Consider the following 23,603-nt stretch of genomic DNA (forward strand, 5'->3'; position numbering starts at 1 on the left):
TCCGTAATGCACCATAGCTTAATCTTCCGAATGCAACCTTGGGCCAATCCAATCAGCCCACCCAGGCACGCTCAGGGCCCCAGTATGGCATTTCCAGCTGACACAGTGATATGGCAATAGAAATTATATTGATCAGCCAAAACAACATACTGAAGTTACCACAGTAGCGAAAAATTAACAAATATCTACATGCAGAAACAATCATATTTTATTATTTGCAGCTTCTCTGATTACTGCTCAAAAGTCACGGCATGCCTCTTTACATTTTGTCACATATCATTCACAAATGTCTTGCAAATTTAGGATTGATGATCCAGCAGGCCAATCAATTTTCTTTCAATGTCCTGTGTAGAATTAGATCATAAATCAGCATGTGTGTCATTTGGTTGAGGTATAAATGAATCTGTTCTGTGGAGGCCTCTGTGGAGGCCGTCAAAAAGACAGAATAGGGAAAAAGGTTTTCACATGATTATGTTTTATTATTACAAGCTTTTATAACATCTTACACACCACAATTCATATCAGTATCTTAAATAGAAAGTTTAGGGTAAACTGCAAAGCTAAATATGAGTATTACACTTCATAAATCTGGCCATAAGAGAGAGAAGTCCTGTTCAGACCATTCAAAGGAGGAATACTGCATTTTTGGTAAAATCAAGTCAAAGTCATTTTAATCAACTATGGAAGGTCCCGTGTGAAGAACAACCATATAATTCTATATTTTATATCGCTAGAACATTAGTTCCACTTCACCCTCACACCAACTGTGAATAATGATACTCTATCAGCTGTGAACTGCTGATGAGCAAAACGGAATGATGCTGAACTAATTAGTGTGATGGAGCTGGATGATTAGGCTGGCTCAGCGAAGAAAAATAGAACAAAAATAAAATAAAATAGCCTCAGAGATTAATGCTATTTGAAACAATTAGTAAATGTTCATGAAAACAATGTACTTTATAAATTGTCACTGTGATCTTGTCTCTTCATAGAATAGAATATAGTAGAATAGAAAATCTCTTTATTTTACCACAATGGGGAAATTCTAGTGTTACAGCAGCAAAAAAGGTAAATAGTTGAAAATAAAATACTGTACTGTAAACATACTCATCAGCTCATCATCAAAGGTATCCTGTAAAGGTCACACCAAGGATATATATAGTACATTGACCAGAATTCCCCATTTTGGACCACCTGTTTCAGGCTAAAGCTGTCCCCAAAAATGTCCCAGATTTTTTATGAATGAGGGGGCGCAATGTTGTGTGTAGACTGTTATTGTGCTAGAAAGAGCAGAGAAGCTGTTACCTAGCAGGCTGGCAGTTGTTAACGTATAGATGAGGAGCAGAACGCACCACTTTTAAAAAAACACAACGAAGTTCGTTATCAGAACCGGTCGCACGTGCCCTGTGTTATGGTGAGTGTGTTAATCGGTTTATTTCATTTAAAATCAGGCTGATCATTGTGATTAATGTTTGGTTCATGCCCTGGTTAATAAAAAAAAAGGGCTTTGATATGTTTTGCTGTACTAAAGATGAGGACTGGAAATATAACATTAACTAAGCCAATAAATAAAAAGTAAGACAGACTATTTGCTGCAGCGCTGGGATGAGTAAATTGACTCAGATAAAATTAAACAGAATGATAGAGATGTTTTTAGATGTTTTTAGAGCTGATATATATATATATATATATATATATATATATATATATATATATATATTTATATCTACATATATCTATATATATATAAATATATATAGAGATTTACATATATATAAATATAAATATATATGTATATATATATGACTTCTCTCTCTATATATATATATATATATGTATATATATATATATATATTTTTTTTTTTATATATATATGTATATAAATATATATATATATATGTGTGTGTGTGTATATATACATCTGGTTGTGATGTTAATGTCACAACCAGATGTAAATATTTATCTATTTTGGACCCGTTAAGGTGTATAAAACAATTAATTGTTTATACTATTTTGTTTCAATAAAACAAATACTGTTATTCTGCACAATTCCTAGAAATTCAGTGCATTCATTATTAAAAAAAAAAAATAGTTTTGATGATGTGGTTATAAAATGTAATTGTTTTTATGAATTAATTGTAATTTCCTACCAACAGGACAGAGTGCTTTTATAGGAAAGAGTGTTATGAAAGATTATATACGCATTGCTGGCTATCCTCTGACTTTTTAAAAAAGCAACTTCCTGTCATGTTCACCCACACATGTGCATTAAGCTCGCTCAGACAAAAGGTACAGATAAATATTTATCCTATGTCCTCACTTGTCAGTTTTCATAGCAATATTTTAATATGCTTGTACCCTAAAAGCTGTTTATTGTATATGACTCACTCTCCCATGGGAGATTATTTTTGCTATTAGCCCATTTTTCCTGGCTCACTCACAGTCTGCTCTCCACCCTCTTCTTACTGCCTCTGCAGTGCAGATCACTCCTGCTGATAGCTGCAAATCCCAAACGTGCCAGCAGAACCCTGCCTGGCTGTCCGATCTCACACATAACGCAACTTGGTTATGACAGGTCGAGAGCTTAGCTGCAACACATGGCACTTGCCAACACCCACTCCATCTATCCAACTCTAATACGCCCTCCTTCCCAGAAAGCAAGAACAAATAGCAGTAAAGGTAGCATCAGTTCTGCAACATAGTTAAGTAGGAGAAATAGACCTATGCCTGAGTTTTGTCGAACTGACTGTTTGGTCACTACTCTGTGAGAGCTAGCGTGCACTGCAGCTCTCAGCCTCAGTGATTTAGGAGGTAAACAGGTCAATCACCCGTACACACTTCAGTGAAACACTTCTCCTTGTCTTGCTACTGGCTCAGTTGGATGATGAATATGAACTGACCTGAGGACCTGACTGACACTCTTCTAATTAAATAAACGAGGTCCTTCCATGGCCATTTACTTGGCGTATGTCATGAAATCAATTCACTGAAAGGTCTAAATGTAAACACATTTCTCAATTACTTTCACTGTATTAGGATAACAACAATGTCTTTTAAACAAATGTTTTGGGTTTTTTTTCTGTTGAAAACAAAGGGTACAAGGTGTTTTTCCTTTTTAGAGTAGGAGTTTTGTTCTAAGTTTATTATCAGTCAATAACGGCAGATTAACTTTTCTTATGTCTACTTTGAATAAAAATATTTCCATATCAAAATGAAAGTTAACTTTCATCATGATGCCATTTTTTTAAACATCTCTCAACCCAATATTTACTGAGCAACAGATGGTGCATTGCTTTCCAAATGTTTACACGTGTAAGATCAATACTAAAACATTTTTCTAAATAAATTTTTTTATCAACCATTGCTCCAAAACTCTAAAATACTCTCCCTGCCAATATTAACCAGGCTCCCTCAATTACAGTTTTTAAGTTTCTTATTAAAGTCTATCTATTTTACTTAACACTTGAGCCAGTATGAGTTGTTGCTATTAAAGGAAAACTCCGGTCATATTCAGAATACAAACTTCTGAAAAAAACTTTAAATATGTTATTACATACTGTTCAATATGAGTGTTTTAATTCAGAGTAATTTTAATTTGAATCTGATTTACTGGAGACATCCATGTTTGTCAAAGATTACAACTACCACCAACCGGTTTGTGACGTCACGGTGCGGTATCAGCTGTTGATCAAGTCCCAGTGCTGTGTCTATTGCTATTATGAAAATCATCTTGAAAACATTTTTCTTTGAAATGTTGGCTACATATTATGTTTTTTTCTTTGGCCAGAAGTTCGATGGCAAATCCTCCCCCTCCAAGTTGGCAAACCAACGACGAACCCATCCGTGAAGGTTCATGAACGGGAAAGGTGAAATAACTAATTTTTTTTTTCACTTTACCCGATGTATTACAGCATCCAACTTCCATTTTTATAGTATATTTTTGTTTTATTTTATGCAGCCCTTTAACAACCTGTTGAGCTGCAGTGAAAGTACAGCATATCCAAAGCATCACCCTATGTTTCAATGTAGGCAAGGGTTATTTTCAGCATTCACTTCATTCCTACAAAGCATATAGTTGATCCATAACACCAAAGGGTTCCAGTTTTGGTTCATCACTCCACAGAACAAAAAGCATTCTGAATGTCAGGTATGGATCCCTTAAAGGTCCCATGTTATGCTACATTTGAAAATAACAAATATTAACAATGAGGTCCCCAGCATATGTTTTTGCAGTTTGTGCAGGAAAATTTTTCTCCGATTAGGTAGATGGCCTTTACCAAAAAAGTCCTCATTCAGCCCTCTCCAAAGCGAGCTGTTTTGGCATTCCATTCCCCGTCCTCCGGAAGGCTGCGCTCCCACAACACACAACCATGACAGGCAGGCAGAGTTTGTAAAGACAGCCAATGAACACTGAATAATACATTAGATGAAGGCCATAGCTTGGCCAATGGGCTGCTACAACCCGCCCTGGGCAGCTTATTTCCCGTTTTGACATCATAAGGGGAATGCTTTTCAAACTGAGCATTTTGAGCACACATTAGCTAAGAGGCGGAGAAAGGCAGTGAAAGGCTAAAGGGTTTTTTTCATTCGTGAATCTCATACACAGACTTTCAGGACATATGCGACTCTTACAAAAAAATTTTATGTGAATTTTGCATAATATGGGACCCTTAAGTCTTTGAATGAGCATGCAGTGGAAAGTGGAACCTCATTGGTTGTTGCCATTAAGTCTTGTTTTATTTCTGAGGATTTTTGACCTTCAGTGTGTAGCCATTGATAGATTCATCTTTTTGCCACATCTGTGTGTGTATTTACTATTTTCCTAATGTTTAAGTTTCCAACCCTTCTTTTTTTTTCTTCTTCTTCTTTTTTTTTTTACATTCTAAACAATTCTCTATACTTTGCCATTTTAAACAGTAAAACCAGTAAACCTTATCATCAACAACCATGGTGCTTGAAAAACCTCCAAAAACACATCTAATGGCAGTGTAAAAGTTAATAAAATATCCTTTCTATAAATCTTTCATTACATTTTGGGAGACTGTACACAGTAATGTATTAATATACAGTAATACAGTCATTCACTAACTGGTAAATGTTTTGAACCTCACTATATATAAGCTCACAGGTAAATTATTCTAAATGATGATCAGGAAACATTTTACATGATCTCCAAACTTGTCCATAGCTGTCACATTGCATCAGTCAATAAATAAATGACAAAAATAAATCCCATTACAGCAGGGTCAGTCTGTTTGGTTGTCATTTCTAAGTTTGATGATAAATGCAAGGTAAAAGACGAGTCTCAGGGTGAGTCTGAATTTAGAATATGAAACACCGTACAGTAAAATGCTGTGTTGTGAACATTACATATAAAAGTTGTAGTTTTAGAAGAGCAGAGACATTCAGGTATTCATCAGTCACTGTCTTTGTATTGTCAGAGTCTGACAGACAGTGAGTCTGTGAAACTTGGCTCTGACAGGCGGGTCAGGCCATCCTGTCAGTTCAACACTACAGAGCAAGATCCTCTGACAAGCTTGTCTGATTCTATATAACAGGAGCTAAAAACACACCCTGCTGCGTCAACCAGCCGATAGGCCTGAATGCGGGGGCTGTGGGGACAAAGGCCCCAGAGGACAGACAAGGGAGGAACAAGTGTTACTGATCCTGCTCGCCTTCAGTCTAGATCACCTTCTCCTTCAGCCTCGAAGGACGGCGAAGCAACTTCCTCTCAGGGAAGCAAATTTTTTGTTTGTCACTGCTTTGACCTACACAGCTGGACATAAAGATGCCAATGGTCGGTGTTGTGTGTCCCCAAAGATTCACTGTTGTGGAACAAAGAAAATTGCTCTTATTTGAGTAGATACTACCCTAGAAGGAAGACCAGCATAGATCTCTCTACATTAGGGCCCACACAAACATCAAAATACACCAACTTTACCTGCTTGAACGATCCAGCACTCTGTCCAGCAGTTCCTTAAAGGAGTGCATTGATAGGGTTGGACCTGGACTTTAAAAGACTGGCACAACGCCCAGCAGTCCGCCCTGACAGATCAATATTGAAAAGATTAGCCACAGCATCCTCGTTGAAATAATGAATAGGCCAACACTGCGGGAGTGTGGCTGACCAAGGAACTGTTGTACTCTTCCTACCACATAAAGCCCACTGACAGAAACAGTTTTATATTGTTTGAGTAAAATTCAGTTAAAAATATTATACAAAGTTCATGTCGTAGCTATTTAAAAACACCTTCAAGCACCTTCAATTAAAATGTATCTAGGTTCATTGGAAAGTTAATTCAAAGGGAGAGACCAAAGCAGACCTCTTCTTTACACAAATAGATCAAGCTTAAATACATTATGATTGACTCAAATGTTTTGTCAAACTCAAAGGGCCCTCAAGGGCTATCCTGCAACTTTTAGATGTAGGCCTTTACCTGTACACCTGAGTTAAATGGGTAAATAACCTCAATAGCAAGAGTGAACCTCTGGTAATGAACTTATACTCGAGCATTTCAAAAGTTGCAGGACAGCGGCTCATGAGGATTTGAGCTTGAGACACTTTAGATCAAAGACATGTTTGAATTGGGTGATTGTTTACATAAAAGTCAGGAATAATTAACCTCTTAATATCCACCTCATTTCTGGGAAATTCGCCTATTTTGCATACTCAAATAGAAAAGCAAATAACTGAGGAACTCAGTTACAGTACTTGCCCAAATTACATGTCTGATACGTTATTCGAAAGCTAACACCTTCTAGTTTCTGAATATATACATGAAAATAGGGTGAGTAAAACACCCAAGCTGCATCAAGCACAAGCTGCATCTGTTCAAAGAAGAGTTTTTTTTTTTTTTTTTCTCTAAATTCAAGTCTCTTTTGAACAGCAGAAATAAAGACATGCTTGCTTGTTGGGGCTGCTTTCTACATTTAGACATGGTGCTATAATTGCACTTTGGTGCTCACTATGTCCATGAAATGAACTTGGTGGTTGAATTGTGGAGAATCTAAGCTTTCCAACGATCTCTAACATGTCTATAGGTAAACATTTTACCGGTGTAATTTTTATGCATTCTGAGTTATTATTTGTAAACGCTTTAAAACGGCCAGTGGGTTTTGAGGGGTTAATAAAACATGGGGTCCATCCAATTTGGTCAACTCTGTGAGGACTCTTAAGCAAAAGCAGAAATATGTTTGCGGTTACTAAATAAGTGCTTTTAAGTGCTTGACGCTGGTTGGAAGGAGGGCGGTAGGTAGGAGGAAGCAGGATGCTTCCTATTGATACTTCAGTTAGCAAAGGGAAAGTTCTTATTCGACACTTAGGAGTATATGGTTGCCCACAATCTTTTGCATGACAGGACAAAAATAATTTTCTTTCTTCACATGTATTCTGCACACATGCTCTCACTTTCATATGTTTGGGGTTTAATAGGGACAGCTACAGCCATGCACAAAATTTGTGTAACTTGTTTTTTGTAGTTCCTTTCTTTTAGGCTGTGCTCACATTATCATGTGTTTCCATCCCCTAATGACATCTGGGGATTGTCTGGATTCTAAGGGCGAATCATACTTAACTTTAGCCTTGGTGAATTAATGAGTAAAAATAAAGAAATTCTTTAAAAGAAGTTAACATCTTACTGAAGTTTAGATACTCAGGTATTAAGTAGGTAAAAACAAATCAACTGCTTATAGAATTTGTCAGAGCCTAATGTCTAACTATAACATAAAGCTGCCGTAGGGAGATCAGAGAAAATTGTAGATTAAATGGATTAAACTAAATGGTCATCTGAGAAAAAGTGATAGCACCCTAATACTAATAACGGCTCTACCAAAACTAAGCAGCAACAACTGCATTTGCAATAACTTACAATGAGTCTAAAACAGTTGTGTACAGGAATTTTGAAAAAGCATGGCCTCCTAAAAAAGGTTATGCCCTGTCATTGTGAATTCATTGCATGCATATCAAGCAAAACAGGCCTGTTTCACTGACTTTTAAAATTTAATTTATAACAAGAACCATTTCCAAGCACCTTCCTACCTTTAATGTCCACTTCGATTACAATCAAACAACCATTTAAAGGCTTCTCCAAATGAAACCTTTAAAATACTCTAATCTTTGCTTTGCTTCCTTTTGTAATTATACATACAAATGGTTGTTTTTTTCTTTTAGGAAAGAATAAAGGTAATCCCCACTTTTCTTATTCACAATAAGTTCATTAGTATATATAAATAAGAAAACTTTAAACAAGCTTTAATTTATACTTTTATGAAAGTTTTGATTTCGAGCATAAAACTAAAAGTATGCAAACTTAGATGTTTTTCTTTTAAAGGTATAGTAAAGGATGTTCTTTTTCCAGGTGGATCATCACAATAAGTGGTCCTCCTAATTGTCAATTATTCTGGTGATATGTTTACGTAATGCCGTCCTACATGTTCATCCCCATTTTCACTCACCGGTGGTGAGTCTGAAATAGTGGAAAAACTTCAAATCTTCTTTGGAAAGTATACTTGTATGAGCAATGTAAACAGAAACTTTTAAACAGAGCGTGCAAGAGAAGAAATTGGTTCAACCATGCTCTTGCACGCGTATAATAGACCTCTCAGGAGCGGGTACAGGGTTGTGCATGTGCATTTTTGCAGGAGAGGGCGGGTCTTTTCAGAAATTCTCGAAAATCCTCCACTATACATTTAAGCTATGATCTGCCTAATACAACTAGAAAGAAAGAAAAGAAAGTTTTTAAATTTATTCTTTTTCATTTGGTTTGGGATAAAATTCACTCTGTGATAGGAGTAACTTCTAAACTAATAAAATATTTTCCATTGCATCCTTTGCTGTCAATGGTTACCGGTATTATTGTTTTTAATAAAGTCAAGTAGCAGGGTTTATAGCATCAACGACCATCATTTTATTATTGTAACCCTTTAAAGTTGGACTTGCTGGTGGGCATTAGATCACCATCCTGTTGCGTAACTCAAACATGCTTGTAGCACAAACTGCTGGTTAGATTTTCTGCTTCACGGTTTCAGTAGAGAGCAGTTTAATTTTTCCAACACTTAAGGCAGGTCTTCCAGACCTTGAAGCCTTGACTGTAGGTCAGTTGTTCTTTTTCTGAAATGTTTCTTTCCCCGATGAAGTGGAACACACTTTCCAAAAGTTCTAGGCTGTGTCCGAACTGCCACCCTAACCCCTAAATCCCTCAATCACTATATAGAGCTGTGACTATATACTGGACTTTATATTGATAATCATTACACTATTTCAACTACTTTAAACAGGCAAATATTCTTATTTTCCAGCAGTGGATTAGGTAAAACTCTACCATAGATACCATTTTTGTCCAGTCTCTTTTTTACAGTTAAATAATGAACACTGTTCTTAACCACTGTTCTTGAGATTTGGGTTGATCTCATTGACAACATGTTATGGCTTTCTTGGAGTAATTTAAGCAAGCCAGACAATTCTGGGAAAGTTTGACATTGTTCCTGACAATCTGTTTTCATTTTGCTTTCAATTGAGTTTCAAAGAATTCAAAGTTGATTTGTTTCCATATAAATAGAGGTCAATGATTTAATTGATAAGATTCTTTTTAAGGTCATGACAGGATGTGCATTACTTAGCTGCTGTTTGGCCTACTTCGTGTTGTCAAACAAGTTCTATTTAAGTGACTCGAAAGGGCTGTAAGGAATCAGACCTGGTTGTGGCAATGAAATTGAACCCAGTTATCCAAAAAAAAGTTCTTAAATAGCAATTAATTTGTGATTTAAGAGGGAGTAAAACAACAATTTTTACCTTAATACATTGTTTAGAAACTGCATTTTGCATTTTTCAAATCTATTTGTCTGACATTGAAATTTGTTTTTCAGGAGGAAAGTTTAGATGTAAATAAAAAAAAAAACAAGAACATTGAGAAGTGTATAAGTACACTTTCACAACCTTTTCTGTAAAATAAGAGACTATTTAAAGGAACACGATTAGGTTAAAAACATTTAAAGCACTTGAGAAAATAACAAACTAAGCAGTTATTGAACCTGAAGGGATTCTCTCAATCCAATAAATCAGGCTAATTAAAAAAACAGGTGACCTCGCTGCTGTGAAATAATAGTCCCTACGATTTTCTCAAATTTGCAATGTGACTATACACAGTAACTCTTGCTAAAAACAAGAGTGCCCTGGAGACAGAATAGCAGCTGGTAAAAAAAAATATGGCCACCATCCCCTGGGACTCATGAACGCTGAATCACATTTACAAGATGCCTGCTCTCTATCAAAGCCTGTATAATGAAGTTATGGAGATTAAAGGGACTGATATGAACTTCTTACCCCTGCTTCTACTCTAGCAACCAAAGAACAACAGAGACACTCCCCAAGGACACTCTTTCATTTAAAAAGAAATCAATAGTCACCCTCACCAGCCTTCCAGCCATTGAATTTGTCAAAGACTGCACAGAGCAAGCAGTAACTATTTCAGACAATGTCACTGAATCAAACCCAGGGTGAGGGGAAATGTCACTATATACCCAGAACGGATCTCTCCAGACTGTTTTGTTGCTGTCTTCAAGATGATTTTCCACCAGAGGTGGTGTCGACATTGATTTGCGTCTGTTTCAAACTCTGGTGAAAATATATGGTGTTACTGCTTTCCTGGAGCTGATGAGGATTACACACAGTATGGATGTATGAATTTTGAAAGCAGCCAATTAGAGCCCTGCCTCTGGTTTTGTGTCTGTAAATCCAACGCCACATTCATACATATAAATCTGTAAGGATGTTAACTAGACACAGAAAAAGAGGCAAATACCAAAAAGTTATTTGCAGACCTCCAACTACAAAAAGAGGCCTTCTTGTCAGCAGGCTCTAGGTTGTTAGTGAGGAGAAAGGAGTTTTTGTTTTTTAAGGTTGGTGTTACATAAGCAACAGAGACTCTGACAGGCTGCATGTTGATATGCTATGGCCCCCTGTGATTCCTGTCTCCTTCAAAGCAGCAGCTGAATGTTCACATCTCTTCTCACCAGTTTACAATACAGTATCACCCCTGAATAAAAGCTTCCAAAGGTTTATTTCTCCTATGCTTTTGTTCACATCTAAACTCTTTGGAAACTGTTGGAAGGAGCTTATCCAACATCAGCCTAACATCCCAGTTATTCTGACACTAGACTGAGTTTCAAAATAACCATCATAAAATCTAGCTGCAGTGATTATTCTAAAGGATATTTTCTGTCTATTAGTAGACACAAGTATAAACTCATCAAGTGTCTTTTGGTTAATTTTATCAAACAGTCATTTATTATGAATACAGGAGTCAGACATTCCCGCATCTATGGACCCCAGCACTGCATTTCTCAAGTAGCGTTAGGGCAGACAGAAAGCTGATTTGTATTAATCAGCGAAGAAGAAAAAATATCTGCACTAAAGAGGCTGAGAAGTGTAAAGGTTACATGTAATAGTAAAGCTCTATACACCCAGCTTCCCTTTCCCTGCTGAAGAGAAGGATTCCCACCACATGATACTGCTGCCACCACCGTGTTTCACAGTGAAGGATGTTAGGTAGTTATTTTTCCATCACAAACTATTCATGTAAGTCTAATAGAATTGATTTTGTTAATATCTGACTGGAGTCATCTTCTTTTTCCAGCTCTGTCACCTTCATGATTAATAGTAAACCTTAACCTCTTACTGCCTGGATGTATGTACAATAACATAAAGACACTGTTGCAGTTAAACAGATTCAAAATTACATTGCAATTGCTCATCTGACTTCAGCACATACAAGGTTCATGGTCAATATGTGACAAATTCAGGACTATGGTTATCTTTGCAAGGCACTGGGAACAGTTTATCTTTAAATAGTTATCATTACAAAAATTATTCATACATGCCTAAAGAAAAGACAAATGTTCTCATGATGAAACCATGTGCACGCCATGGGAATCTAACTGTGAACTCATCCCAAACAAATCTAAAGCCTCTCATTTACGCAAATCCTAAGCTGACACTGCAGTTGTGGTGGATCATCAGCTATGGACTGTTTATAAGTAGTATGAATAAGCAAAACCATATTTTTACATTGGCAAGAGGAGGTGGAGGTGATAGGAGGGTAACACAGGGTTCCTACAGCATAAGGCAAGTTAAATTCAAGACTTTTTAAGACTTTTTAATGCCACTTGAAATAAAAATGTAAGTTCAAATCCACAAGAAACACAAGAAAAACCCGCTTGCGAAAACTTAACCCAAAGGTTATTTTTAACATAAACCACTGCACTAATGTTTCAGATTTTGAAAAGCTTCCCATACAGGAAGAAAACTAAAAACACACAAATGACAGATATATTTTAACAATTATTGACAAACTTTGTTTTAGCAGGGAACAAAACAAATCAGTGTTAAAGCCACAACATAACCAGTGCTAAGTCTTTTTGCAGCTATTTTTCTTTGTATCGTTTTCTTTGTATGTTTGATTTGGTGATAAGTGGAGGCATTGCAGAGAAAAGGGTGGAACAAAACTGAGAAATGCCAGCTGTTTCTCGGAAACTTGATTTTGACGCTTTGTGTTTCGTGCTTCGCATGTGCGACTCCACTGCCTTAATTACCATCGTTCCGAGCTTGAATGACTTCTTGCACAAAATACACTGTGCCTCATTTGTGTTCCCTGGTACTGGTTTTAGCCATGGAGAAAACTCTTGGCTGAATAGCCAATTTTCGTTACATTTACACTTGCTCATATTTTACAGACAAAAAGTTAATGGCGCATCTCCCAAATGTCCCGGCTGCAACAACACTTTTATTGGTTCCGCTATCGGGGCGGAACCAATAATGGTGAGCCGTTATTTATTTTTTTATTTAAAAAATTTTTTTTTATATTTTAACGTTTTATTTAGATAACAACAATAAATCGTAATAAAATGATCCTATGTATGATGTTTTAAAAATTAAGACCTACGAAAGACTGATTTAAGACATTTTTAATACCAATTAAGGCCTTATTTTTATTTTGAAGAATTCAATGCCTTTTAAGACTTTTTAAGGACCCGCGGGAACCCTGTAAGAGATTGAACAGAAAAACTAATAACAAGACAGTTTATAATAAGCGACAGAGAAGACTTTACTTCTTGAGGGAGCTTAGGTCATTTGACGTTTACTAAATGATACTGAATATATTCTAAAAACTCTGTGGTTGAGAGTCCATTTTGCAGCACATCAATCACTTCCTCATTTCTACCTCCCCTTTGATGAGGTAGGATTATCACACAAACAGGTTGAACAGATTTTAAAAGGGTGGTTGTGTGCGTTGGTTCCTCTGTAGCCATGGTTTTAAATGAAGAATGATGCAGGATTTTTTTTTTTTATTGAGAAAAATGTTGTACATAATCTGAAATATTAACTGATAACCATTCAGGATGCCTTCAGTAAAGTTCAAAGATCATTCCTAAAGCACCTACATCTAATGTTCTAAAATACAGACAATTTTCTACCTGTCTGTATATTTCTTCTTATTTAATTTCCTTTCTAACTATTTTTCTAAAAAAAAAATAATCGCATTGCAACACCTATTGATCAGCAAAAAAATGTTTAATTAAACACAATGGTGTAATGACTCAACAATTATGAAGGACCAACTCTGCCATATTTAAAAATAAATATAGAAATAAATAAATGCTCAATAAATGTATAAGCATACAATTAATTGCCAACAAAAAAGTGAGACATAAATGTATATAACTCTTAATTAGCTTCTTTATTTATTTGCCTTTGTAATATTTACCTTATTTATTTTTCTGTCCTTTATAATCTTCAACTTTATTTTTTAATTACTTATATTTTTAAGTATTTATTTATGTGCATGTTATAATATTTTTGTCTGTTTTATTCTTCCTTTGTATTTTTTTACCTTAGTTATTTCTTCGCCGCTGTTTATTTCTCTCTGCCCTTTTTACATTTCTCTCTGCCCTTTTTACATTTCTCTATGCCCTTTTTACATTTCTCTATGCATTTATGCATCATTATGCAAATGAGGAGGGGGTGTGTCCTAGAGAGTCAACTTCTGCTCATTGGTTGGCTTGGCGGCCCATCTTCTTAACTCACAGAGCTCAGAGTACTAAGTTAAATGTTCTCTTTTCTGTTGCTGTTGTTCAATTAAAGTATGTTTTAAGATCATTTGAGGTGAGAACCTTATACTTTTAAGCATCACCATATGGCCCATTCACAGATTTAATGCGTAATTTAAAAGAAAATGTGACGAACTTGAGAGGACCGTGGCAACCAGGAAAGCTCCGAAGCTGACGGCAGAAATAACTAAGGTAAAAAAATACAAAGGAAGAATAAAACAGACAAAAATATTATAACATGCACATAAATAAATACTTAAAAATATAAGTAATTAAAAAATAAAGTTGGAGATTATAAAGGACAGAAAAATAAATAAGGTAAATATTACAAAGGCAAATAAATAAAGAAGCTAATTAAGAGTTATATACATTTATGTCTCACTTTTTTGTTGGCAATTAATTGTATGCTTATACATTTATTGAGCATTTATTTATTTCTGTATTTATTTTTAAATATGGCAGAGTTGGTCCTTCATAAACAATAGGCCCGTAAGCAACATTATCTGGGTGGGCCCCATATGAAGTACAACATCCCTTTCCTTTTTCTTTACTGGAATCTGCTTAAGTAACTCTTTTTGGTATCCATCGCCGCTAACACATTGTACGTAACGGTTATATTTTTAATCTATGCTCTGGATTACCCATAATTCCCCATAATAAGAAGTCATAGTGTAAAAAATTAAATGCTCAAATACGTCGTTCTTTTAAGATCTTTATTGGGGTTTGAAACATATTATATGAGTGTATTTTTTTTACCAACCGTCTAAAGAACTATACACAGTTATTAACATTGTAATTAAAAGTACCACTGTCTGCTATGCTATTGGTGTTGTGTTTAAACGGCTCACCATCCTGCTGAAATCTGCCATGTGTTACGGTCTGGTCAGACATACTAGCATCAGGTGGGTAAAATAGGAATTTTTTGCACCGTTACATCTGCAAAGAAACGTCCTAGTCCACATTTGCGTAACTAGAAGTCAGTGATGGTGCCCCTAAGAGGTCAGGGGCCCCTAAGCAACTGCAGTCTCTACTTACGCCATTGATTAAACATGATCCACTTCTGAAAAAGTCAAATCAGCAGCCAGTTAACTTTTTTTTTTCCATTATTCTGTTTCCTGCCTAAAGCATGAATGTTTTCCAAAGACTGCATCATTGCACAAGCACGGGTCAGGAGAGAAAATCAGAGGATGCAAAAGTGAAGTAGGGTATGCCATGCTGGTCTGAGCAGCTCATAGACCAAAAACACTGTTAGATCAAACCTCTCTTGGGTTAATCTCAGCAAAAAGGGCATAACATCTATGCAGAGCCCTAACATTTGAGCTCACAGCACAGCTGCTGTGCTGTGTGATATGTTTCTGTATATTTCTCATTTGCAGTCAGTGATGGATGAAGGGTAGGGAGAATGAGAGGGAATCCCTGCTGTAAAGAAATAACTTAACATGCTCCCTGCAGACCTGCAGGGTTTTTAACACAGAGAAAAAAATGTGATCCATTAGGACTATTAAATACATGCTCTAATAATAATAAAACAAGAGTTAATATAGATAAAAACACTCAATGGGAACCATCCTTAATTAATCAGACAATGTAAGGGGAATCACAATTTAAAGTTAATTCCTTGCACTTATATTGTGGTCGCAGTCGTATTTTTCTGTTTAATTATAACCTCTATTATGTTGAATACATCATGTTTTAATGATACAGCTGTGCGGCTGTTTGGACGCGCTGAGCGCACAGATCAGGTCCTACCTTCCACTTTGGTGAGCGTCAGCACCGGACTGTTGCAGGCGGACAGCGGTGCAACCCTGGCTGAGTGCTTCTTCATGATAATGAGCTCGGATGGGCTGAGCTCCACACCGGTTCGACTACATCCCTGAAGCTGGTTCGGTGCAGACTCCAGACCTCTCGATGGGACCCCACAGTCGGTCCCCAGCTCTCTGTCCCCTCGTAACCGCCCGACTCCTTTGCTTCAAAATATTTCCCCTCCTCCTTCCCCAACCTTCTCCCTCCTTCCTTCCCCAAATCTGCCTCACTCAGGGCGTCCTGGCTGCAATCTCCTTCACGAATACTTGGGTTTTTGCTGCAATTGGCTCACGTCACGAACTAATTAGTTTCCCAAAGCACGTCCGTCCACAGATCACCTCCTATCTGGAAGCCCGGTGGTTTTCCCAGGCTTCAGGAAAGTCCTCATGCAGCCCAGAAGCAAAAGACAATGACACGATTTGGAGGCGTGAAAAATAACTTTACAGTCAGGCATGGGTCAATGACATCGGAGATTGGAGGTTCTGCTTTTAACTCAGTAAATACATTAAATAGTAGTAGGTGATATTGGCAATATGGCACACCACCCTGGGTGTCATTCTGCTTCGGGCGCCACAACATTAGGGGCTCAAAGTATCTACCAGAGGTGTCAAGTAACGAAGTACAAATACTTTGTTACTGTACTTAAGTCAGTGCTTCTCAAATACTGGGGCACCTGGTGCGATACCTGGGGGGGGGGGGGGGGGGGGGACCCTGGGGAACAGGCTTTTTTTTGTGGCTGTAATAGTATAAAGTGTAATTGCGCATCCACCACAGTAGGCAGCAGTGGCGCTCTCATTGTTACTTCTGTCACGTTTGCGACAGTGCAACATTTTACGACTTACAAGACAACAGGGTTGCCTGGGTTAGCAGTGTTGAGTCAACAGAAAGCTTCGACTGCGTTCTGTCTATAGCCTCCGTTATTCAACGTAACAACCCCCAACATGAAAAGGTTTTTTAACAGGGATGAAAAGAAAAGTGGAGAGAGACAAAGATAATGAGACAAAAGAAAGTCACCCGTAAGCTAAGACGAGGAAATACAACAAAGCGTATTTAGTGCTTGGCTTCACTGTGACTACAGTTGGAGAAGAGGAAAGACCGGTGTGTTTGGTGTGTCTAAAAATGCTCGCAGCAGACAGCATGAAGCCAAATACATTAGCGTGTCACTTACATACGATACACCCCATTCACGCCGATAGGCCACTAGTTTTTTCAGCGAAAACGTGCTGAATATTGTTTAAACAAGGATTTCTTTTAAATTTCAGGCATTGATGCACCTAAAGTCTTTTCTGTTTCAAACTTAAAACACGATTTAATAAAGTTATTCTTTGTAAGCTTGATCATATGTCTTTATATGTTAATAAGGATAAAATGTTATGCAGAGATGGATAGTCACAGTGGGGAGTGGGGGGCGCGAGTTTTCTTCTTGTTAGGGGTGGCGTAATAGAATATAATTGAGAAGCACTGACTTAAGTACACTTTTTAGGTATACTTTACTCCATTACTTGTTTTTCTTCCTACTTCTTGTAACAATCGCGGTTTTGTTGGTTTTCTCTAAGGCTACGTTCACACTGCAGGCCTTGATGCTCAATTCCGATTTTTTCGCAGATTTTTTTTGCGTATGTGATCTCCTGTGTGAACTGCAGTCATACAACACAAGTGTCCTGCATGCGCAGTAGAGGACGCAATGACGTCACAGGCCAGCGCAATGTGAACGTAGCCAAAGTTTTCTGTTTCATGTTTATCCATGTTCTTCTTTGTTTTCTAGCTTTATTGTTGTGTTCTGGGTTTATTTAAGTTTCTTAGGTTTTTCTTTGCTTGTCCTCTGTTGCCCCCTTGTGTTTTCTTTTCCCTTGGCTTCCTCGTCAGCTCTGCTCACACCTGCTCCTTATCAGCTCGTTAGTGGTTCCTTTGTTCAGTCAGCCATAAATACACTCCCTCTGCAGTCCCTCAGTGCTTGTTCCTCGTCTTACCTTGGCAAAGTAAGAAATGGGGACATCAGGCTTTTCCCCTGAAAACTGGGTTCGCAACATCTTTTCAACGTCTATAACTGGACTTAAGTGGGACTAACCCAACACAGCCCAATTTTCAACAACTATTTCTGGACTAAATCAAGACTATGACGGACCACGTGCAATGCTGGTCAAGCCTTTCTAGATATACATATATAAGATTTAAGCCATGCACATCAGGTCAGTTCATATTTTTTATATGCAAAAAAGCAACATATACCAATAGCTCAGACGTATTGTGATCTTTAAGCGGCATACACTCAATATATGACCTTTTCAGTTTATAGACATGTTGCTTTCTCTAGTTACATACACAGCTTTTTTAAGATTATATGTCCTGCTGGCATATTATGAATTATTTTCCTGTTTTAGACTTTTTTATTTCTCAGTGTATTGGTAAATAAAGCCATTGTCTATATATTTACAGCATCAACACCTGTGACCAGACAGTGGGTAAATAAGAAGTTGCTGGAGCTAAGCAAGTTAACATCTTAGAAGTCTGAAAGGGATTAAAGAGACTCGAATAGTGCTGAGAATGAACATTTTCACTGAAGTGCCTGTCCTAAACCGTATCTGAATGGATGCTTTGTTAGGGATCCAGTTTTTGTGGGTTGTTTGTGTGTTTTTCTCTCCCTCCACCACCAGGTGGTGCCCTGTGGCCTTCCTGCACACTTACGACTCGTTGGTTCATCACTGAAGAGTTTTTGAGCGGTGGACTGTCACTACCTCGACGCCAGAGTGTTTGCCAGTTTTGGGTACTCTAGCCCAGTGTTTTCAATCCTGGTTCTCAAGGCACCCTGCTCTGCATGTTTTGGATTTTCTGAGGTTCAGCACACCTGATTCAGATGATTGCAGTTCAGCAAAGCCTGATAATCTGCTATCAATTGATAACAGGTGTGTGAAAGCTGGGAAACATCTAAAACATGCAGGGCAGCCTGCCTTGAGGACCAGGATTGAAAAACACTGCTCTAGCCAAGCTGAGTTTAGCTGAGACTAATCTGAGCCTTTGTTTCTCTGAGTCTAACATTGTTTTTTGTCTTTGCCTTTTGTAGGAAGCCTTCCTGTGTAACTGGATGCCTGGCCTTCTCCCCCTGGAAGGATTAACTGAGTTCACACTGAGCAGGTGAAAAACTTCCACATGTGCCGTTCAACTCCCTTTCGGAAATCTAAGTCACAGTCCGCTCCATTGCTCCTCAGGGTCCAACGAATGTTTACCTGTCTGCTCTCTGTATTGGGTGTGACACCATCCTGGGGCTAATAATAGAGCTTGGACAGTTTTTCAGTGTTCAGTCCTGTTTTTCTCCTAGATATAGTTTTAGGCTCAGCCTTTACTGTGACTCACTGTAAGTGTTCTCTTTCATCCCTTTTGGTATGAGAGCCACCTCATAGTCTTCCGTGTGGCTGTTTCTTTCTTAGAGATAGGCACCTGGAGCAATTATACTGTTACTCTTTCTAACACAAGCTTTTTTTTTATTGATAATTGCTTCTATACCCTTTGGTATGTCTGCTTCTATCAACTTAAACCCCCAATTGGCAGAGAGCAACTCACACTGAGCCTGGTTTTGCTAGAGGTTACCAGTAAAAAAGGGAATTTTTCCTCTCCGCTGTCACTAAATGCATGCATAAGGGATTGCCGTGGACTCAACAATGAACTGTAAATGAATGTCACAATCAATAAATGCTTTATCCAGGAGGAGTGAGTCCTGCAAAGTCAATGAATCAACGTGATCAGCTGGTTTACCTTAGATAAAAAATGTTTTACCAGTCTAACTGTATGATCTAAATACATTGACATCGTAAAGTGTCTTAAGATGACATTTGTTGAATAATAGGGCTATAGAAATGAACAGAATTAAAAACTGAATTGACTAAGCTTTTAAAAGTATAACAAAACATGACCACAGGGGTGTACGTTTCTGTCATTATAAATCCTTTTTTATGCTTTTAATAACTGTTTTTCTTTTTTATTATAGCAAGTAGTGTGCAAACAGTGCATTGCTGTTGATTTTCATTTATTTCTGTTATACCTAAAGGCAAACTGCTATATTACCTCAACATGATTACTGAACTCATTGATGAGTGGCCTCAACTTAGTCTCAAGACTGTCTTTCATTACCATATCTCCCCTTATTACTATCTGGAACTGTACCAAAGCCTTTTCTTCCAGTTTCCTTCAGTAGACTTGTCTAAAAATAGGTAGGATTTAATAGGCTTTTTAAAAATAAGTTTGGTTAAATACTTTTGACTCTTTTTTTGGCTCTTTTCCATTCCCAGTGTGAATCAGAAAAAGAGATTGCTTTTGGAGCCTGAAGTGGCAATTCAGACATTTGTATCTACTTTTTTACCTCTCTCCAACTCCAAGCTGTCACACAGTTGATAACATCAGCTGTTCATCTGAGAGTGTGACTAAGTGCATCTGTATCACACCTCACTCTTTTGTTCTGTTGGATGCCAAAGTACACGGTAAGATCATCCGGAGGCAGGTAAATAGGGAGCGCTCTGCAAAATATTAATCTCAGGAGACATTTCCTGAGCCAGTAATATAAACTTAAAGTAATTTAAAAGCAAGCTAGTGTGTCAGCTAAGCCTCTCCAGATGTGTGTACAAAATCCACCTAATGGGAGCATGTCTAAAGGAAGCTGTTCTGAATAATTTACCACTTAGACTGTACCGCACACTCATGCAAGAATCCCCTCCCCTGACAAACTAGGACAAGGAGCTCCAAAATCCTTCAAAACTGTGTCCGTCTGCACCCAAATCTCCTGGTCCCTTACCCTACTCTTATTTTGCATGTAATTTGGATAATAAACAAGAAGTGTTAGGCATAAAAGGAATAGAAGAAGAGCAGAAACTTGCACTAAATGGTCTCAACAGCACAACAGCAAAAGGTGGATAAACATCATAAACACACCAACTGCGAATTATGCTGTGCAAAAGGTAGATGTGTGCCTGCATGAGCTGCATGAGTTAGAGATGAATCCTCCACATTTAGTTTAATGCCATTGATTTTTAGTGGTTGAGTGCAGAAGGAGCTTGACGACTCAACCAAAGATACAATTTTGATGGTATTCACAAATAAACCAGGGAGAAGGAATTATTGGGTCTACTGAGATCATTAAAAGATTCTAGTCAGTGACTCAGAGACCTTTATCTGCAAACATGTAGGAGGATCAAATAAGTGCGCCCTCACTATTACCACCTGACTACCCCATTTTTGTACAATGCTGAATTTAAGATAAATGTAAATCAGCAACCACTTTGATATCAGCTAAATTCTCAGAGGTGCCTGCGTCTGCAAACTCTTTTTACTCTGAGACAGAAAGAAGCAGATCTGGAATGGGAGGTGATTTTTCTTTGACATATACTGGAATGTTCTGGATCTCTCCAAAGAGCTCCATGATCTTTTTCTGTCTTTTGTTTATTTAAGCTGAAAGGGGAAAGCTACAGGCTGCCAAGTTAAGGGAACTTTAACTGATAGCTGGATCCAAAGACACTCATGAGGAAGCTTCTATGGGATAAAGCTGTATTTATATCTTCAAATCTGCATGCTTTGACTGTGCTGCTCTTACTGCTGTAATGTCCTGGTAAGAATAGCATATATATCCAATCCTATCCAATTTTATTTGTTAAGCACTTATAAAACAACCACAGCTGACCAAAGTGCAATACATATATATAATATTTTCACAACCAAAATTGGCACAATCTAATCCCACTTGTAGGTATTAAAGCAAATATTTTTTTGAAAGCAAGATGAAGATGCAAGCTTTAGTCATGATAAAGGGGTGCATAATACAGAACAATATTAATAGATCACTTTCTGCTTCTGCAGCTGACTATCAAATAGTACATCACAGTGCTGAGCATGGTTTTAGATTAATTTATAAGACTAAATATTTGCTCAGACGTATGAGGTGTTTTCAAGTTTAAATGACTTGGTGTTATTTTCTCTAAATGAAATGCCTTTGCGAGTAAACTGTGCCTTACTCACTTAGCGTTTAGCAGGAGTACAGACCATCTCTTTGCCAAAGCATCAATAGATTTGTTATTGGCATTTCCAATCCCATTACAGATCTAAGTAATGATTGGAAAAGTTGATGTTTAGTGGGATTAATTGATTGCAATAATGTATGACTGACCATGTATGTACTGACTATGTACCTGCGGGGACATAGTAAGGCTAATATCCCAACAATATAATACGTTGTGGGGACTTACAAGTATTTGTTGGGAGAAATGTCTGGGTTTAAGGAGGAAAAAGTTATCTTTTTGGTTTGGGGGTTAAGTTTAGGAATTGAGTTTAGGTTGTGGCTAGGGCTACCTACAGTATGAACCCATAATGATTAGGTTTAAGGTAAGGGTCACAGTTAGGGTGTGGAAATGGTTTAGAGATTAATATAAAGGTCAATGGGAAGTCCTCACAAGGATAGAGAAACATGGACATTACACATGCCTTCACCTTCAAGGCTCTCTCATGTTTTTCCCTCAGGTATTATTTAAATTTCTCATGTTTTTCTTTCCTGATTTTTCCATCATTTGGGATGGTCGCAACTATCACTACAACCGTCTTATCAATGATCACAATACGGTTGGTTGGCCACAATGATTTTGTTTGTTTGTATGTGGAAGTCCCAGGTGATCTTAGCTCCATGTGTTCCTTTCCTGCCAGTATCTTACACCCTGCTTTGAGACGGTGGATTGTTTCTGGGGCCACTATGTATAGCCTGCACCTGGGATATTGGGATCCTGGTATGGTAGATCTGGGCCTCTATTGCTCTGGTGAACACAACCTGCTCCTGTATTGCCACTATGAATGGGTATGTGCTATCCTTCAGCCTTCCGCCTGGCTCTTCACAGCCAGGCAATTCGCAGAATCTGGTCATATAAGCCACTTCAGCCATCTGTCTGTTTCTTTCCCCCCATGATGGTTTCTCCAGTTCCTTCTTTTCCGTCTTCTATTGTCTAAGACATTCACAGAGAGCTTCATCCCTTGGGTCATCTTCTTGATGTGTTTTTGGAGCTTGGATTTTTCATCTTCAATGGTGGCTCTGATGTTCACTAGGGTTCTGTCTGTCTTTGCTCTTAGTGAATAGGCTGTAGAGACTGGATTTAGGGTGGAATCCACCATGCATGATGAGTAGCGTTCATTTTTTAACATCAGTGCCCTGCATCGCCTCTGTAGGCCAACTTATTATCCCAGTACGGTTTCTCATCAGTGGCACGGCATAGCTGTTTATTTTTCTGACCTTGTTCTTGCCATTGAGCTGACTTCTCACTGTTAATAAGTATGCTACTAGGAGGTAATCTGCACAAGCTACTGCAGTTTAATTATATCACCAAAACATGAGGCATGCGATAACATGGGAGTATGTTGTGGTAATGATATATTTTGACATTTAGATTTGCTGCTGTGTGACAGGCTTCCCCCTCATTTTTTCTCTCTGGCATTTATACTCAAAATGATGTTGGTGTTGGGTGATTTTTATGTTTTATTTCTTTTATTTTCTATATTGTTTCACTTATTTATTTATTTTATATTGTTTTTGTTCACCTTAGTGCATTTTATGGTGTTTGTATTTCTGCTTTTGTGAAGCAATTAGGTCCTATTGGTGCTATATAAATAAAGATGGATTGGACCCGGCATTAAACAACAGTTTTATTCAAAATATAGGTTGCTCACTGAAAAAT

At 37.6% G+C, this 23,603-nt stretch overlaps 1 protein-coding gene across 4 annotated transcripts in view; it reads right to left on the minus strand.

The window, feature by feature from the left end:
• slc35f3b (solute carrier family 35 member F3b) overlaps positions 1-23,603 on the minus strand; it is an 85,247-nt gene that overhangs the window by 22,558 nt on the left and 39,086 nt on the right. Inside the window, exon 1 of one of the 4 annotated variants that reach the window (XM_038296252.1) lies at positions 15,853-16,295. The exons of the other annotated variants lie outside the window; for them this stretch is intronic. Coding sequence (XP_038152180.1) covers positions 15,853-15,928 — 76 coding nt within the window. The 5' untranslated portion in view covers positions 15,929-16,295. Of the gene's footprint in view, positions 1-15,852; positions 16,296-23,603 lie in introns of those variants that run through there. 4 annotated transcript variants of the gene reach the window in all.

The sequence above is a fragment of the Cyprinodon tularosa genome, unplaced genomic scaffold (assembly GCF_016077235.1).
Source record: "Cyprinodon tularosa strain WSP-4 unplaced genomic scaffold, ASM1607723v1 ctg37, whole genome shotgun sequence".
NCBI classification, from domain to species: Eukaryota; Metazoa; Chordata; class Actinopteri; order Cyprinodontiformes; family Cyprinodontidae; genus Cyprinodon; species Cyprinodon tularosa.